Below are 20,293 nucleotides of genomic sequence, written 5' to 3'. Positions count from 1 at the left end.
GAGTAACTTAATATAAAAAAAATGTTTGTTATTCCAATTTTAGCAGAACAAATATGCATTGACTAGAATAAAGCCAACTTTCATACGCTTTATTTAGAAACCACTGATAGTGGACCACATTAGTACCTATAAAATATAGAGAAAATAAATGTCCACCCACTTAGACTTAGGTCCCATATAATAATGCATTATCATGACATTTTAAGTATCCACTTTTCTGGGCCAGTGAGACATTAATTAAGTTCCACTCTTCTGGCTATATAAATATCACATTAAAGGTATAATGAAAAACTTAACAAATTAGACCTTTTATATAACAACCCATGAAAATAACAGTTACATAAGAACAAATTTCTTCAAAAGTGCTACTTAACAAATCAGACCTTTTATATAACAATGCTTTTAACAATCATGTCTAAAGTTCAGATAAAAATAACACAAACAAAAAATTAAAGAATACATACAATCAAGATATATAAGATAAACAGATATCCTACATTTACTATAAATACACAATATTATATGAGTTAGAGAAAATACCTTAATTTAGATAGCAACAAAAGGTTTTTGATGAAGAAATTGCTCCAAAAATTAGACTGCAATGCAAGGTTTAAAATGAAAATAAATGAAGGAGAAGAAGAAGGAGAAGGAAAAGGATAAGATTTTTTGGAAAACTTCTGTAAGTTGAAAAAGAATGGTGGAGGAGGCGGAGGAGGAAGATGGAGAATTAGGGCAGAATAAATTTTTGGGGTGAGATGTCCGAAGTCGTGGACCGAGGTACGATATGAAATATATATATATATATATATATATATATATATATATATATATATATATATATATTGTATAACGTGGACTGATCCACGTTATACAAAATTTATAATACGTGGACTGATCCACGTTATACAATATATCTTTGTCGTGTATTAGAAATGAAATGGGAAGATTGTCGTGTATATTAGAAAATGGGAAGATTAGAATGAAATGGTATAACGTGGACTGATCCACGTTATACTTTTAAATTATTATTATTATTTTTTTTTTTGTCTGACAGGGGAAAATTTTTTTGGGGTTATAACGTTGGCCCCTCCACATTATACCCCTTTTGGTATATTGTGGAATGGAGCACCCCTTTTGGTTTATGTTGTGCATTTTAGTGCCCTTTAGGCTCCGGACTCTCTAATGTGAGCTAAGAGCGTGTTTGGCCATGATTTGCAATCTTGTGAATTTGAAGTTGAAATTTTGGATCTCAAAAGTTGTATTTTTTCTCATAAACATTAGAACCCCACAATTCTTAACTTCTTCAATTCTTCCAATCTTACCAAGAGCCCATTTGGATTGACTTATTTTACGTCCTTTTAGAGTAAAACAGCTTTTTAAGTCATTTTTTGGTGTTTGGTTAAAGTGAAAAAGGTGCTTTAAGCACTTATTTTTAAGTCAAAATAAGCAAAATAAGCCAAAAGCTAAAAGTTACAATTCCTAACTTATGGCTTATGCTTAAAAGTCACTTAAATAAGCCCATTCAAACGGGCTCCAAATGAGCAAATCATAGTTTATAAATAAGGTATCAGAATATTCTAATGACGCATTAACAAATTGCATATCCCCATGTTCCTTTTATATATAAGTGCTTGCGATTATATATATGCTATTACAAACTTTTCAAATACTTTAATTTTACAAAGATCTATTGGTCCAATGAATCAACAATAGTGGCAACTAATTATTCTTTAATATAATCTTCCCACGAGGGCTGAATAATCTCTTCACATCGAGCATGAATTTTTTTTGCAGACTTTTGAAATGCATATACAAAGATCTATTGGTCCAATAAATCAACAATAGTAGTAACTAGTTATTCTTTAATATAATCCTCCCACATGGTACAGATCACAACCTCTTCACATCGAGCATGGATTTTTTTTCTTTCAAAATTTAAAATTACGAGTCTTTCTTTGCAAAATATATATAAGCTTTTGGGTCATTTTTTTGAATTGAAATCAAAACCTTGAAATTGAAATCCTACCTTTTATTAAATGAAGGATTTGGGAATTGAAATCAAAATTTCAAATTGGAGTTGAAGTTTTATTAAATGTCATAAACAAATAATGATTTCAAATTTAAGCTCCAAATTGCATAGCCAAACGCCTACTAAAGGATTTCTTTCATTAAAACTGTGATATATTAGAGGAATAACTGTAACTTGGATTTTTTTTTTGGGTCTAAAATTCCTTTTTATTTCCTTTGACAATGCTTTCGGAGATAAATGAACATTGTGTGTAAAGTATATTGTAAAGAAATTTATGGAGAAACTTTTTCTTTATAACAATGGCGTCGAATGAACTTGTGCGCACCTCGATTAATTTCACGGAATATTTATTACCTTCTACTCATAAAAATACTAGATAAATAACATATATGGCGAACTTTCATGGTTAATCAAAAGAAATCAATACAGAAAAAGAGAAATGTCGATCAAGATTAAATATACTTTGGTTATAAACGTTTTTTAGTATTGCTTTGAAGATGAAATGTAATTATATTTGTAGCAGTATTATGGTTAAAGAACTTACGTGTCTTTAGAAATTGTTTGATTTCCCAAAAAAAAAAAATCTAGAAGATTTATTTAAACGAAAGCAGACTATTGCGCCGTCTAATTTATAAAAGAAGCTGATGATTACTTGACCGATTTTTTAAAATGAACCAATGTTGAATTAGGAAACTGAGAGTTTGAGAAAGAAAAGTTAAAAAATTGGATCGCTCCATTTGTAGTAATTAACTGGTTAGCTTCATATATTACATATACTCAGCAAATGACAAGTAATAATAATGCTTTTCAAGTAGGTCGGCACTAAGAAATTAAATTAGTAATTAATTTCTAATGACAACCCGATTTCTGTCTTACTTGTCATCTAGTTTTCCTGTTTTCCCCACTTCGTCATAATATTTAGTTTTGGGGTTGTTTGGCGTCATCATATAAATTTTATTGAATTTAATAGACAATTAGATGAAAAGATTTATATGAAACAACCTGAATGACGTTTCATTGAAATAGGCCACTAACGAAAGGTTTGCAAACTTTTGAAGTCTATTTATGACTTAAAACAATTTTCAAAGCAAAGGTATACGTTTTCAGAATGTTATTGTATCCAATGGTTTTGCCATTATGATGAAGACCATTGTGTTTATACCAAGAGATCTAAAAACAAATTTGTGATTTTAACATTGTATGTAGATGACATACTTATAGTTGGAAATTATAAGGAGTTCATAGTTGAGATAAACTCATGGTTGTCATTCCAGAGATGAAAGATATGTGTGAGGCTGCATATATATATTCTTGGAGTTATGATTTCAAGATATCATCCAAAGAAACTACTTCATCTCTCCCAAGAGAATTACATTAGGAAAGTACTTGAACAATTCAATATGCAAAATAGAAGCCCAGTTGAGACTCCTATCAATAAATGCCATGCCTTGGATAGTCAAATGTGTCATAAAACTCCTGAAGATACTAAAAGAATGAGCCAAGTTCCTTATAGGAATGCATTCGAAAGTCTAATATACGTTATGGCCGGTGTGTACTAGACCTCATATCTTTCAAGTAGTTGGATTGGTAAGTAGATATTAAACTGACCCATGTTTAGCAAATTAGTAATTATTAAAGAGAAGGCATAATATGTACACGGATAGATACCTTAACTTGGCCTCAACTGACAACTAAACACTCCAACTTTGAGAATTCACATCTAGACACCTAAACTCGTCCTCACTATGTCTCATGGATACCCAATACTGACATGACACATAAATTTTGGAGGTGTCTAAATGATCATTTTATAAATTGAAGTGTTCAACTGACACAATAGAGACGAGTTGAGGTGTCTAGATGTGCAATATGAAAGTTGGAGTATTGAGTTACTAGCTAAGGCCAAGTTAAGGTGTTTATTTATGCATAAAGAGAATTATGAGATATCTAAAGGGAACTGCAGATTATGCGCTTTGTTACCAAGGTGACAAAGATCTGCATTAGTTGGATATAGTGATGCTGATCATGAAAGTCAACCTCAGGCAGAGACAGATCCACCCTAAAGGGTGGGGGTGGCATGGCACCCCTTAGATTAATAATTTTTTTTATATACTTATGTTGTAATTTACTTAAATTAAGTTAAATATTTGATCCTGCCACCCCCAGTCTTAAATTAGACAAAAGTGCCACTGCGTACACAAGTTTGAATCTATCTTGAACATTTTCCGACTCCCGTTTTTCTTTTTTGCTTTTTACTTCCTTTGTACCGAATTTCTTTTCGCCTCCCAATTTTCTATTTATCTTTTTATTATTTATATTGTCTTTCCTCTTTTTTATTATTTTATCTGTGATCTCTAGCGAAAACACACAAATAGAAACTTCAGAATCCCTTAAATTAAGCATTTCTCTTAATCTCAAATCTGTGAGTATTTAAATCGAAAAACTGGGGTCTCAATGAGAATTTTGGATTGAGATCAAAATTCAATTTTTTTTTAATAATTTCTTTTGTTTATTACTCCCTCCGTCCATGTTTAATTGTCTATATTTGACTTGGGACACTCTTAATAAGCAAAAAAAAAAAAAAAAAAGAGAATGGAGTACTTAATAATAAGGGTAAAATAGGTATAAAATGGTAAATTATGTCTTGGTTTTTCAAACTATATAACTTACAAGTAAAAGTAGACATATATTTTTAATATAATGGACAAATAAAAATGGATGGAGGGAGTGTATTATAAAAATTTATGCTATTCTATAATTGTTAAATTCAATTTAAATCACTTTACTAGTCAAATTTTGATGGAAATTTCGTAAGCACTGCTTAGAAAAAACATGAAATTTATGATTTATTTTTGAGAACTTGTAGTTTATCTAATTTTACATTTACTTATGGGGTGTATTTACCTATTGAAGAGTTTTTCTATTATTTTTCTTAATTTGATTGGTGTAATTTCCTTATTGAAGATGTTATTTTACTTGTGCAAATTCATTGTTTAATATACATAAAAGATGCTAGTCTCTTGGTGAAAATGTTGATTTTACTGTTGTTGTTAATGGATGTGATTTCTTGTTTAGGATGCTAATTATGTTCGTTTCTTGATTTTTGAGATGTAATTTCATATTTGCAAATAAAAAAAGCCTATTATGTTGACCCGAATAAACTAAAAAGAGATGGACCCGACTCAAATACACGTTCCTAACAAGATGTATATTGAAGAAAATTGTGGCACCCGCCACCTTCAAATCCTAGATCCGCCTCGGACCTCAGGATATGTTTTCTTACTCAGTGATGGCATTGCATTATGGAATAGTAAGAAAGAATGCATGTATATTTCTATCTACGATGGAAGCCGGATATATGGCACTCGCATCAGCAGTAGAAGAATTTTGGTTGAAAATTTTCTTAGAACACTTGTTGCATGTCATAGAAAATGCTGAACCAGTGTTAGTCTACGGTACGCAATATCCTCCACCAGGGACCCTGAGTTTCATTGCAAAACCAAACACATAAATATCAAGTATAACTACGTGGGAGACATGGTTAGAGGCAAGTAGTGTACGTGAAGTATGTGTCTACAAAATATATGATAGTAGTCAAACCTTTGTCTAGAGATGTATTTGTGAGACATAGTAGGTCTCCAGGCTTGTGTAGACTTTGAGATACTTTATTTTGTTTTTTGTTTTTTGTTTTTCATGTTCACAAAATTGATGTCTTTAATTTTTTTTTTTTTTAAATTCATGTATATTTTAATTATTATTGGACTTTATGTGTATTATTTATTTATTTGTTTTTGATAAGTTGTCGAGTAAGAAGAGGTTGAACTTCTCACTTAGGCAACCACATGATGAGTGAAGATGAGACTGAATTTTAATAAAAAAAATGTCAAAGAGATAATTTGAGAGCTAGAAGCTGAAAATCATGAACGTCACAAAAACAATGGCACAAGACTATTAAGGTGAAAAACATTCACATAGTCTACTCATTAAGACAAATACGAGTTGAAAACGATATTGTAGATCAAGAAACTCAAATTTAGATACTTATGGTGTCTAAATATCATTTTTACAATATTCTATACGAGATAAAGACATATGCTCCTTGAGAAAGGAAAAAATATTGTAGCACGTGTTTTATACCATATATGTGTGCTAATGTCGACTAATTGGGTTAACACAAGTTCATTCTCAACTTATTGTTGTGTGTGAGACCTAGAATCTTCATAGTAGCTCAAGATTTGTGCCCTTAGTGACTTTGATTAGATATTTGAGACGTAGTTTAATGTTAACTATCTTAGTGTGTTTATAAAAGATCATAAACTTAGATTCGGTCTAGCAGAGCATATCTAGAAAAGTAGTTAAGCATTTGTTAAGGGGACCGTGAGAAGAGGAAGATCATTGATTGAATCTAGTTAATTTAAATAATTGTGGATACAAAAAATAATGCATGAGATTATACCGAATGTGATTCATATGATATACGGTGATGCATACATTATGTTCTACTTGTAGGATTACACTTGACGAGAGGCTATATACTCATAACAAATGTATATCACTTAGCTCTCGAAATATATATACTAGTCACATGATCTACTTGAAAGTGCAAGAGGGGGGGGGGGGGGGGATTACAAATTTTTCATTCTGGTAGTCGACTAGGTTAGACCGAAGTCGATCGCTTGCTCGTAAAACACTAAACGTAAAGTGCGTAAAGTAAATGACACCGGAGTTTTATCATGGTTCGCATTCAATGTGAATCCTAGTCCGGTCCCTGGGGTTGCAAGGGTGATCTCTGCAGCTTTTAGTTAAAGGTTTGGTACAATCGAGGTTTGAATGGAGCTCCTACGTCTACACTCAATCGCTCTTAATCTTTTTGATACAAAGCCTCACAAACTAAATTATAACTCTCCTTTCTTTTTTCTTTACACTATAAATCACTCGGACATACAATGCTTATGAAAAGTAAAGTAGAGTACAAGGAGAATGAGACTAAGCATAGAATATAGGTTTGTGAGGTAGCCCCTCTTATATAGTTTGCGAGAGAGAGATCAACCCAAGGGTTTTGATCCTTGGAAACGAAATTATCGATTCTATTTCCAAGAATAAGGTCGAGAGTTCTTTGCTTTCCTTGTGCGTTGAGGCAGCATTGTCAATCAACAAGATTGTTACACTTCACGAGATCTTCCTTTTAATGTTGGAGATGCCCTTTCCTTCGTTGGAACACTTGTGTACCGCTGGAAAATAATGCTGAAGGTATCGTTTCCTTTCTTGAATGATTTGGTACAGCTGGTTGTGAGCCGTTATTCCATTAGGGTTGTGAGCCGTTATTCCATTAGGGTTGAGAAGGCCTCACTTGAGTGAGCCCAGCTCGTTGGAGCTGTTTTGTGGGCTTCCATCTTGTTGGGGCTGATTTGTGGGCTTGTATTATTCCTTGTGCAATTCACTTATTATACCTACACAAGTAAAATTGTCATCATAAAAACTTGACACTAACAATCTCCCCCTTTTTGAGGATGACAATTTTAAGTAATATGTAGTCAACTTCCCTGTAGCGGATGCTCCCCCTGAATAGGTGGAGGCTCCCCCTGACTAGTCGACTAGTCTTTGTAGGCTCCCCCTGAATAGTTGACTGCATAGTTCTCCCCCTTTGGCATCACTCAAAAAAATAAAAGCAAGGAAACAGCAAGCATATGTATAAAGCATGGATAAAATGCAAAACTAAACAGCACAAAGGGGTTTTAAAAAAAAAAAGACAGCATCCAAACAGAAGTCCCAAAACATAGGGCCCAAAAAAACATTGTTTAAACAGACCAAATAAGCACATTTATAAAAACTATTCTTGGCGGCGGAAGACTGGATGACGAAGGAAATAGGCTAATGTGTTGACAATAGCATCCTTCATTTCGGTCAACGGAGCGAAGAAGACGCTGTGCATGGTGCTAACATCGGCTTGAAGCTTGCGGACGGTTGACCGCTTCCTTGACAATAGCATCCGGTTTGACCGCACTTAGAGACATCGGCACTCGCTCCTTAGTCGTATCACGAATCTTCTCGATTTGAAACAAGGTGGATGCCATTAAGTCTTTGATGGACTCAATTTTGTCATCCATGGAGGAAAGTTTGGCGAGAAGTTCGGCATAACATTCGGAAGAGATAGCAGAAGGGTCTGATTTTTTCACCTTGGTGGAAGGACTAGGCTGAGATGCCTCATAGACGTCTTTGAGCACCCAAGAATAATTGCTCAAAACATACCCCCTGCTACCAAACGCCCTAGAGTTGTAACACTGATTAACCAGATTAATGGGATAATCGACTAAATCAATTTTGTGGACTTCAAGTATGCGAGAGATGAGCATACCATAAGGAAGGCTAGAAGGATTTGAAGCACACTCAATCATGTAATTGATAATGACAGAGGACAAATTGATTTTCTTTTTGGAGAGAAGACAAAAGGCAAAGATAGCATCACGTTGGGAAATAGTGGAGTAGGACCCGGACGAGGTACAACGGTAGTAGCAACCATACGGGCCAAACACACGAGCTTTAAAAGAGATGTTGGATGGACCAATTTGAGCGTACGGAGGTGGAATTGGAAAGGGTTTTCTTGACATCATCGAAAGACACTTCAAGAGATTCAGGCCAGGAATTTTTGGGTAGTTCGGAAAAACCAGAACAGGTGCAACCAAGAATAGAGTCAAGGACAGAGCAATTTAGCACAATGTGGGTGCCAAGAACCATGGTTTCGAGTTCATTGACCTTAGAGGACCGAAGATTAGCATAAAACATACGAACAGGGGTGTCATACACATGAGGAGGGGTTTTGAAAAAAATTTCCCAACCTTGATAGACAAATAATGGTTTTACCTTACAACATAGGGAAAGCATATGGTCAAGATCAACAATCCTACCAGAGACGATCGTTTTATCTTCAAGAGACGAGAAGATTTCTTGATGGTGGTCATCCCAAATTTTTTTTCGAAGATCGAGGGGCTTATCAGTAACGGTTTTAGGTTTCTTGGAGGAGGTGGAGCACGTAGCGTCAGCAAAGGCACGCTTTCCAAGATTAAAAATGGGAATAGAGTCGGAGGAGTCAGAGTAGGAGGAGTCACCGGAAGTTATGGAGTTATGAGGGGCGGAGAGAGACTCTACCGACGTCCTGAGTCCGGAGCTTGGCGTGTGGAGAGAAGAGGGGTTTTCGCGTTTTAGCCATGGGAGAGACGAGAGTATAGAGAAAGATGGAGAAGAAGATGAACAGGGGAAAGAAGATAAAAAGGGGTTTATGGGAAGACGGGTGAAAATGAGGGTTTTATGGGGAAGGTAAAAAGGAAAGGTAATTATGGTAAAATGGGACGGTTATGGGAAGATGGGACGGTGAGAATTGGGATAGACATGCAATTTATGGCAAAGGATTTATTAGCCGAAAATTATGGCATAAAAAATTAGACAGATTTATCAATAATCCCCAAGGATCTTCTTAGCATGCAGAAACGTTCTTCAAGGAGAGGCTTAGTAAAAATATCAGCAAGCTGGTTTTCAGTGTGCACAAAAGTTATTTCAAAATCTCCCTGAGCAACATGATTTCGGATAAAATGATGCTTAATATCTATATGCTTGGCCCTAGAATGATGCACAGATTTTTGGACAGAAAGCACTCGAATTATCATAGAAAATTTTGATAGGTTTAAAAACAAGTCATAATCGCTAGTTGATAAGACATCCAAATTAGCCGTGTGCAAGAAGCATTGACCAACAAAGAATATATTCAGCCTCAGTGGTAGAGAGAGAGACGGATCCCTGTTTTTTGCTATTCCAGGAAATGAGGGATTTTCCTAGAAGCTGGCAAGTACCAGTGGTACTTTTTCTTGAATGCTATCAGATTTCCTCTTAACTCATCATACGTGAACTTATCCAGATTTCCATCTTCCAAGACAATTGCTTTGGTTTCCCAAGTTTTTGGTAGACTTCTAACAAGCTTTCTTACTTGTTGAGACTTAGTGTAAGTTACTCCAAGGGATTTTAGTTCTCCAATGATCTTGCTGAATCTTGTGAACATTGATTCAATGTTTTCATCGTCCTTCATCATGAAGGCTTCATAATCGTGTCTTAGAGCATCAATTTTTGTTTCCTTACCTTGACGTTCCTTCATAGGTGACCTCAAGCTTATCCCACATTTCTTTGGCGGTATTACAATTTGAAATTTTTGCATACTCCTCTCCACTTACCGCACGCAGGCAAGGCTATTTCCCTGGCGTTTATTTGCAGTGTCTCTTGTTGTTCTTTTGTAATGTCATGTGATTCCAGATCTATTGTTGAAGTATCCGTGTCTTCCTTGTTTTCAATGCTGGTGTTTGGAATAGGTTTGGGCCCTTTCTTAATCACAATCCGTGCTTGATAATCCGTTGATCGCACAAATATTCGAACCTCTCTTTCCAATGACAATAGTGTTCACCATTGAAGTATGGTGGTCTTGTTGTGGAGTGACCATCTTGCAATATTGCTCCGTGAATTTGATATCCAGCCATTTGATCTTTTCTCACGTGCGGTTAAGCAAGCCGAAAGTGAGACCTTGCTCGATACCAATTGAAAGTGCAAGGGGGGGGGGGGTGAATTGCAAATTTTTCATTCGGGTAGTCGACTAGGTTAGACCGTAGTCGATCGTTTCTCGTAAAACACTAAACGTAAAGTGCAAAAGTAAATGACACCGAGAGTTATATCCGGTTCGCATTCAATGTGAATCCTAGTCAAGTCCCCTTGGGTTGCAAGGGGTGATCTCTGGCACTTTTTAGTTAAAGGTTTGGTACAATCGAGGTTTGAATGGAGCTCCTACATCTACACTCAATCGATCTTAATCTTTTTGATACAAAGTCTCACAAACTAAATTATAACTCTCATTTCGTTTTTCTTTACACTATAAATCACTCGGACATACAATGCTTATGAAAAGTAAAGTAGAGTACAAGGAGAATGAGACTAAGCATAGAATATAGGTTTGTGAGGTAGCCCCTCTTATAGCTGTTTGCAGAGAGATCAACCCAAGGGTTTTGATCCTTGGAAACAGAAATTATCGATTCTATTTCCAAGAATAAGGCTGGAGCTGTTGCTGCTTTCCTTGTGCATTGAGGCGCATTGTCAATCAACAAGATTGTTACACTTCACGAGATCTTCCTTTAATGTTGGAGATGCCCTTTCCTTCGTTGGAACACTGTGTACCGGAAAATAATGTCAAGGTATCGTTTCCTTTCTTGAATGATTTGGTACAGCTGGTTGTGAGCCGTTATTCCATTAGGGTTGAGAAGGCTTTACTTGAGTGAGCCCAGCTCGTTGGAGCTATTTTGTGGGCTTCCATCTTGTTGGGGCTGATTTGTGGGCTTGTATTATTCCTTGTGCAATTCACTTATTATACCTACACAAGTAAAATTGTCATCATAAAAACTTGACACTAACACTACTTCCCTGTATGAAAGATTGTGGAGATGAGATGATAATATGTTTCTCATATTGGATAAGCACTCCCATTATGTGTGAGGGGGAGATTCTTTTTGTTCCTATTTCTTTTTAGAATTTATTTTTGTGGAATTTGACTTTTATTATTTGTTTCTTTATTATTGATAGGAAAGTGTCCATCCATAAAGGGTGTTGTAAAAGCTCATTAGAGTAAATACAATAATGTTAGTAATTATTGTAATGCTAATAGTTTTATATCTAAGTACATATACTGTGAATAACTAAGAGAGATATACGAGAGATATAACTCTCTAGCTATCCATGCTATTTTTTTTCTTACAATCAAAACTAGGGTTGAGACTGTGCTATTGGAGGTTGATTCTACACATCATGACAACCATTCTCGACCAGTAATTTCGCTGCAGTTCATTCTAGTCTTCCACTTCCACTACACGAATATCATGTAAGTTTCTGTTTTAAAATTTACACGTTATGATAATTAATTTAGATTAACGTGTTATATTTGTTCCTTTATTAACAGGGGGCGGCTCAAGAATCTTTGTGGCCTAATGCCAAACTTTGAAAAGAGGCCTTAAAAGATAATTTTTTGAAAAAAATTGCATATATATTTTTTTAAGCCTATATAATTAATCTAATTGTTTTAATACTTTCAATATGATCTTTCGGACGTTATTATGACGATGATTTAAGAGATAGACTAATATACTTTCTTTTAAAACTCTATGTCGCTTAGTAGAAGAAGAAAACAATGAATATATATATATATAGTACCAATCCAAAAATAACCTAACTTTCGTACAAGAATTAATCATGTCACAATGTATCAAATTTGAATTATGACAACCATATAATGTGTAAAATAATCTAGTATTTATATCAAGTAGTTTTTTTTGTACTCCTTGACATTTTTTCTTCATATTTGATTTTTAAAACGTACTCTTTTTTTTCTTTTAGCATCCAAAAGTCTATTAATAGGATCCTATTTCCAAAAATAATATTCAATTGTTGAAATCATCATTAAAACAATTTTGTTTATATAGTAGTTTCGTAGTACTTTTCCATTCAAAGTTTTTTTTTTTTTTTTTTTTTTAAAAAAGAGTATAATTTATTGCTATTAAAAAAATGAAGCCTTCACAATCATTATTTTGCGCGGATTGCCCTTCTTTTGGGGTGGTCTTTAAATTTTGCCCCTCATATTTGTGGTCTTTAAATTATGCCCCTCATATTGCTGGTCTTTAATTTTTGCCCTTCGCATTGCAACTCTGAGCGTTCACGCAGAAATCATGAGGTTCTGAGATCGAACCCCGCTCAAGCATAAATTAAAAAAAAAAAAAAAAATTGTAAGGCAAGGTTTGGGTCGCGTGTATGCCGGACCCGGCATATACTTGTTAAGGAATTACCAAATTTATGCCGGACCCGGCATACTCATGCCTTATGGGCAGACTTGGCATAAGTATGTGGTCCCATAACTTTGATAATTCCTTAACAAGTTTATGCTATGGGGGCATACTTTTAATGGGCAAACTTTTATGCGACTGGCTTAAACTTGTGAAGGAATTACTAAAGTTATCCTACCCGACATACTTATGCCAAGTCTACCCATAAGGCATAAGATGCCGAGTCCCGCATAAGTTTGCAATTCCTTCACAAGTTTATGCCGGTGGGGGCATACTTTTAATGGGCAAACTTTTATAAAGGTTTCTGCAAGATAAACTTGTGAAGGAATTACCAAAGTTACTTATGCCAAGTCTGCCCATAAGGCATAAGTATGCTGGATCCGGCATAACTTTGGTAATTCTTTCACAAGTGTATGCCGGTGGGGGCATAGCGAAATTTAAACTCTGCCTTGCGATTTTTTTAAAAATTTTTGACTGTGTGGGGGTTCGAACCTGGAACCCATGGGGTTTAGCCGAAGGGCAAAATTTAATGATTTCAAATATGAGGGGCAAAATTTAAAGACCACCCCAAAAGATGCGAATTGCCCCTTCACAATTGAGGGGCTTAAGGCCTGTGCTTTAGCCGCTTCATGCTAAATCCGGCCCTGTTTATTAATAAGGTCCGTTCAAACTATTGATTGAACTAGAGCCTGTTTGGATGGGCTTAAAAAAAGCAGCTTATAAGCTGAAAACAGCTTATAAGCTGCTTTTGATAAGCAAAGCCAAATGGGCCCAATTATTTTTTTGAGCTTATTTTAAGCACAAAATGACTTATAAGGTGGCCAGCCAAACACTCAAAAAAGCAGCTTATAAGCCAATCCAAACGGCTCCTACTCATATATGATGTGGGATCTTTAGTTTTCGTTTACGGTCCATAATAGAAACAAAATGTTTTAGACGTAATTAGAATACTATCGTTAACTAATTATTTTCTCTATATATATGATCAAAATTCAACTACGTAAATTGAATCCCGTTATTTGCTAGGGTTTATTGGCGTGCCAATCAATAAATTATTGAGCAAGAAACCAAATTATCCATCTTTAAGAAAACAAAGGATTTTCTAGGGAGTTAAAGTACTAGATAAGAACCTTAATCGAGTCAATTCTAATAGAAAGAGAAACTCTTTCACATAATTACATCTGACAGAGAATTCAGACCACGCATCTCCCATAAAAACCTCAGTTCAGTTATGAATTAAATGACTAACTGCCAAATAATATCCATTAAAATTAGCGGTTAAACCTTTTTTGGCTGACTATAGTTGGAAAAAAGTAGCTATAAAATCCCCATAATGTTATCACAATTCTTTCAATTCAAACATCTAATTAAAGTTTTTGGTCTTTCTGGCTAAAGCTTTGAGTTGTTTGGATTGATTTCAAACAATTCAAAAGCTTTTGGTCTTTGCTCATCAGACATACAATGGCAGCAAAACAGACCATGATTTTTGCCCTTGATGACACTGACCACAGCTTTTACGCCTTAGAATGGACACTTGATCATTTCTTTGGCTCAACTTCTAGTCTCTTTAAGCTCGTCATTGTTCACGTTAAAACCACTCCAACTTCTGTTGTAGGTCTTGCTGGCCCAGGTATGATTGAATAAATCGCAGTTAAAAATTTCCTTGCTTGACCCTCGAAATCCGTACTATATCACATAAATTGGGATAGATGAAGTATGCAAGTTTTCCAAAAGACTTTCTTGTCTTTATGATAATTGGGGAGACGGAAATTTCAAAGACGGGTTCAAGACTTTAATTTGACGATTTCAAAGTTTTAAGTTTAATTTCATGCAATATACTTTGAAACTCTTGCGTTCAAAATCGATTTTTTCTTTTTGAAATTTTACTGAATATATATATATATATATATATATATATATATACATACACACACTTCGTATAAAGAAGTTAGGATCAGTTAAACAGGACATTGGTTAATGCTCCATCTGCCCGCGTTTGGGAATTCCATCATGGGGATTCAAAACTATACTCTCTTTTATCTAGGAGATTCAATATTAATTGTGATCTATATATACACACAATTTTTGTTTCCTATTATGTAATGTACGATTTTTCCGTGAAGCGGATCTAGCATTGTTTATGATAAATAAATACTCTTTGGTCCAAACAGTACAGGATATTTAATGCATAAAGATAAATCGTATAGTCAACCTTAACTAATTTGAGATTGATAATCAATTAATTAATGATTATTTGTTTAATGTGCTGTAGGAACAAGTGACGTGCTCATGCTGGTAGAAACAGATATTAAAAAGACAGCTCAGAGAGTTTGTGAGAAGGCAAAACAATTATGCGAAGCTAAAGGGGTGAATGATGCAGAATTTGATGTTGTTGAAGGAGATGCTAGAAATGTGTTGTGTGAAGTTGTTGACAAGCACCATGCCGCTGTCTTGGTCATGGGAAGCCATGGTTATGGAGCATTCAAAAGGTAAAATTATAAATAATGGTATTACTGGATCTTGCTTTCCCTTGAGCCGAGGGTCTTTCGAAAACAACCTCTCTACCTCCCAAGGTAGGAGTAAGGTAGGGGTAAGGTCTGCATACATTCTACCCTCTGGCTCCACTTTGTGGATTTCACTGGGTAAGTTGTTGTTGTTGTTGTAGTACTACTGGATCTTATAATCTTTTAAGAATTTATATTTAATTTCTTTTTATATAAGGAGGATATTGATTGGAAATTCATGCTTAATTTTCAACAGGGCTGTTTTGGGCAGCGTAAGTGACTACTGTTCTCACCATGCTCGTTGCTCCGTGATGATTGTCAAGAAGCCAAAGGCAAAGAATTGAGAAGGTACAAATAAAAGAAAAAAGGAAATGTAGGAGAGAGATTAATAATTAGACCAAGAACTTCACAAGAAATACAAAATTTAGAGAAGGGACATACATCCAATTCTCTATATATATACTATTAATTTGTAACTAGAATATGTAGCTAGCATGCTTTTGTAATTGAAAAAAAAAATCATCTCTTGCCGGCTCCGTGAAATTAGTAATTAGCAATTTATAGGTATACCCTCTCCTTTTTCTTTTTTCTTTCTCCTTTTTCCTCCTTAATTTCTTGCACCACATGCATGGTGTTTTTTTGTTGAATTTTTTGCATTTTTGAATCAATGGAAATGAATCCTGCATTCAAATTGATATGGATTAATTTGCCACTTTCTACATTCTTCAGGAGTTATATCTTTTGTTTCTCTAAATCATGTGAGGTATCACATTAAAATTGAAGAAAAGGAAAAAAAAAAAAAAAAAGAAGAAGAAGAAGAGAGAGATGAATCGCCAATGAAAAGGAAACACAGAAAACACATTTTTAATCACGATTGGTTAATTTTACTGAGAGCAAAACATCACTATGGAATACTTAGTGATGATCGTCGTTCAACATGAATATGAATCTCTAATTGCAAGGAAGACAACTCATTATGGAATACTTGTGATATTTAATTTAAGACAAAGGATTACTACAAAAGTGTAGCATCAGAATGCAAGTGGGATTATTCCTGAAGATAAGGCCACAAATATAGAAAAAGAGATCAAATTTTTCAGAGCACGTTCCTCTAAAGGGCTCGGTGAAGATTGGGGTTTATGATAACTACAATGTGTTTATGGACTTTACCAATGATGAAGAGATTTTTATTTACAGCTTGTTTGGAAAGCCACTCAGGTAATTGAAATTGGATGTAATTGGATTACACAGTTTGGCCTGTTTGTTTGACCAGGTAATTACACAGTTAGGTGGGAATTGTATGTAATTATGAGTGTAATTACACTCTCCAATTCTCAAGGGGGGGGGCTGAGAATTGGGTGTAATTACACACTGTAATTACAGAGTTGTTTTTTAGTTTATTTCTTTTCTTTTTTAGTTTATTTTTAATTTATATATTTTTTTTAAAATTTCTTTGCTTTTCTAATTTATTTTTCTTTGCTTTTCTATTTTTTTTTTAATTTCTATCAATTAATTTATTTTTTATTTTTACTTTTTAATTATTTTTATTTTTTTAAAATATATTTTTCTTTTTATATTATTTATATTTCATTTCCTTTCTTCTCATTCCCAACCTTTACTTCTTTTGGTTCCATTTAATAGCTCGTATTTTTTTTTTATTCATTTAACATAACCGTATTATTATTCTAATTTTTGAAACTACATCTTAATATTGGAAAGAATGAGTCATTAACAATCTTGACATATAATGAGTGACGTTATTAAAGTAGAATTTCGTTGTGAATGTGGTTATAGACTTATATTTTCCCTTTCTTTTGAATTATAGGAGTATTTACTTATGTTACGTTGGAACTTACTTATGTAATGTTGGAATTTGACATAAGAGTATTATGTTAAAAAAAAATTCTTTTGGATTTTGAATTTAGGTTATATTTTCGACTTTAATTTATTTGCTTTAGTACTATTGACTTGTTATTTCACATTGCATGTTGTTTATTTTTCACTTATAATTGATAGAATTTTTGTTAAACATTTGAATAATATTGTGGCATTATATTTATAAGTATTCTTTTTTTTTTCAAACATCAAATCCCATGATGTTCTCACAAAAAAAGTATGCTTTTAAGTTTTATAATCAATTAAAATAAAAATATTATTAATTTGAAATTATATCAATTTTTTACAATATTAGTTACAAATATATGATTATTAATTAACATATTTTCAAGAAACAATGTGTTATTAAATAACTAATTTAATATCATTTATAAAGGCACATATTTTTTAAATATTAATTTTAAATTTTTTATAGTTGAGTTTTATTTTTAAATTAAAATAATCGTAATGACACTTGTGCAACCAAACAACACTCTTGTAATTACACTGTAATTACATTATGACAAACAAACAGGTCATTGTAATTACAATACTGTGTAATTACTAGGCTGTGTAATTACTATGGTAGTAATTACACCAATTCCAATTACCAGGTGGCTTTCCAAACTGAGTATGGTTCCAAGTTGTGGAGATTGATCGAAGGGCTGCAAATGTGACTTCAGAAGTGGTAGCTGGTCTACAAATGGCAAAATATTTACCGATAGCTCTTACTTGTGCTCTCTTACCTCGATTTTGTTATGATTTTTTTGGAGAGAGATGCAAAAAACAAGATAGAAAATATGAATGAAAACCGTCTCATATAAATTTAGTAATCATAAACTTTTATAAAGGCACATGAATAAAATAGCAGACTCCTCGACATTGATTTGTTTAAACCTTTACATAATACAATCTGGATTAGGCTTGAGGATGATAAGTCTCCCCTGAACAAAAAGATTTGAACAAAAAATTGAATATGAAGTTCATGGGTGGGTTTGGGTCGCTTTTAGGTTAAAACCAAAACCAAACCAATCTAGTCGGTTTTTAAGATTATTAAAACCAAACCAAACCAAATATAACACATATCCATCGGTTGGGTTGTAGTTGATTTAGTTCGGTTTGGGTCGATTGTTCGGTTTTTAAGAAAACTAACGCTATTTCACTCTTTCATGTTTTTTTCCAACAATTAGGAGGTAATTTTCTACCACTTTCCAACTTATAATTCGTTATTACCTTTTATTATGGTAGTTATATTTCTTGCATTATGGAGAACATGTCTTAGGATTTATGATTTTAATTAAGTGAATAAAGTTTATAAGAAATACAAAAAATGAATCTAGGTAAATCTCATAGTTGTTTCTTTCAATAAATGAGTTTGAATTTACGGATTTCTTTTTAAAAGTGGGCTTAAGGTATAAAGTTCATTAGCCTATTAGAGATAAATAAAATTTTGCTTGAAAAGTTTATAAATTATTTAAAAGTATTTATAAAAATTACTATATTTTTTTTTTGTGTGTATGTGTGTATTATAAAATTATGTATAAATTTTGTCAGTTCAGTTTTTTCTTCGGTTTGCTTTTAGTAAAACCAAAACCAAACCAAGTATAATCAGTTTTCAAAAATTAAAACCAAATCAAACCCAACCCAAGTAAATAATGGTTTATTTAATCAGTTTGGTTCAGATTTCGATTTGGATTGGTTTTTAACCAAACCGTGAACACCCCTATGAAGGAGTACCCAAATACTGCATATACCCTTGTCACGATTCAAATCAGACACTTAGGCCGTGACAAGATCCCCAATGAGCCACTACCGGTTAAGCAAATTGTCATGCCCAAACCTTGGGGGGACGGACAGTAACTCGGTTCGTTAACTTTGACCAAGTGAATCAACCTTAACATTAATTAATAAATATAACACGAGGACTGTATACGGTAAAAACCAAAGTAAATTGTTGCTATTTCTAGATGGGCAGTCAGAGTAAAAACGATATAGCTAAACCTCGGGGTACAGTCAAAGGAATCAGAGTCCATGAAATCGGTGATCTGCTCAATGGGACATTGAAAACCGAAGGAGTGTTGAAGAGCGAAGAGACTCCGAGCCCGAGGGCAAGATACTCAGCCCAAATTTGAAGGATCTGCTACAAGCTAGGTTACATACTGCCAATCACGCCGTCATTTGCGCTGACACCCGTACGGGATCTCTGACATCCGTACGTTGTGCTGTTTTATGATTTTTAAGGTTTTGCTTAAAAGGCCCTTTTAAGGTTGTTAAGGGACCTATCTATTTTTTAATATAAATAGGGGTGAACCCCCCTCATTTTTAGGTTAGCTTTTGGAGAGATACAATAGATACACTTTGTAATAGTCTAGATCTTAGCTTAAGCTTTCTGGATTTGGCTCGGTATAGAAGCTGTACATCCCGAACCGAACCAAACTAACTGTGACAGATAATTTATCGCTTGAAGCTATTTTTCTCTTTTTTCTCATTTATATATTGCTTGCTATTTTATATTACTTTACGTTAGTAACTAATCAAACCACATATCCTTTAAACCACATACAAATTTAATTGTTATCATTTTTTAGGGTAAATAGTTTGGCACCCACCGTGGGGTAGAGGATAATAGTGGTGATTGGTTTACAACTCTATTTTTCACTTGTTTTTTGAAAGCTTGTGATTTTAGATAATTTCGAGATGGTAAACAGCAGTTAATCGGTGCACGTGAAAAACAACGAACTGATAAGTCACCATGACAAAAACAACAATAGTGGGGTACCAAACCACAACGCTCTCCCTGTCGATCCAAATGCTGTCAACTCGACTGATGCTATCAACCAGAACGCTGGCGGCATTCAGGCCACAGATCCTATAAATAGCGATAATTCAACAATTTACCTCAGGCGCCGGCTCAAAAAACACCGGGTGACGCGTGGAGGAAGTTAACTTATGTTTGATATATGATATGTTGCAGGAACAACAAATGGCTATAGCTCAACTCCAAAAGAAAGGCAGCAGAGCAGTTG

General features: G+C 34.1%; 1 protein-coding gene across 3 annotated transcripts; it reads left to right on the top strand.

Annotated features, from left to right (window-relative positions):
• Positions 1-14,245: 14,245 nt before the first annotated feature.
• LOC132034374 (universal stress protein A-like protein) lies at positions 14,246-19,755 on the top strand. 3 transcript variants are annotated; one of them, XM_059424701.1, is made up of 4 exons: positions 14,246-14,518; positions 15,161-15,377; positions 15,649-15,740; positions 19,235-19,755. In XM_059424701.1, exons 1-3 carry the CDS (start codon positions 14,350-14,352, stop codon positions 15,734-15,736), a joined length of 474 nt encoding a protein of 157 aa, XP_059280684.1. In that variant the 5' UTR covers positions 14,246-14,349; the 3' UTR covers positions 15,737-15,740; positions 19,235-19,755. The 3 variants fall into 3 exon arrangements, with proteins under 3 accessions (XP_059280684.1, XP_059280683.1, XP_059280682.1); XM_059424700.1 differs by lacking the exon at positions 19,235-19,755 and adding an exon at positions 16,122-16,581; XM_059424699.1 differs by lacking the exon at positions 19,235-19,755 and having other exon boundaries at positions 15,649-15,959.
• Positions 19,756-20,293: the final 538 nt, after the last annotated feature.

Source organism: Lycium ferocissimum, chromosome 10, assembly GCF_029784015.1.
Source record: "Lycium ferocissimum isolate CSIRO_LF1 chromosome 10, AGI_CSIRO_Lferr_CH_V1, whole genome shotgun sequence".
Taxonomy (NCBI): domain Eukaryota; kingdom Viridiplantae; phylum Streptophyta; class Magnoliopsida; order Solanales; family Solanaceae; genus Lycium; species Lycium ferocissimum.
This window is presented reverse-complemented; position numbering and strand designations above follow the sequence as displayed.

Coding starts and splice junctions, on each gene's coding strand:
- LOC132034374 (XM_059424701.1), top strand. CDS start 14,350: ATGGCAGCAAAACAGACCATGATTTTTGCCCTTGATGACACTGACCAC. Junction 14,519..15,160: donor TGTAGGTCTTGCTGGCCCAG/GTATGATTGAAT, acceptor AATGTGCTGTAG/GAACAAGTGACGTGCTCATG. Junction 15,378..15,648: donor GGTTATGGAGCATTCAAAAG/GTAAAATTATAA, acceptor AATTTTCAACAG/GGCTGTTTTGGGCAGCGTAA.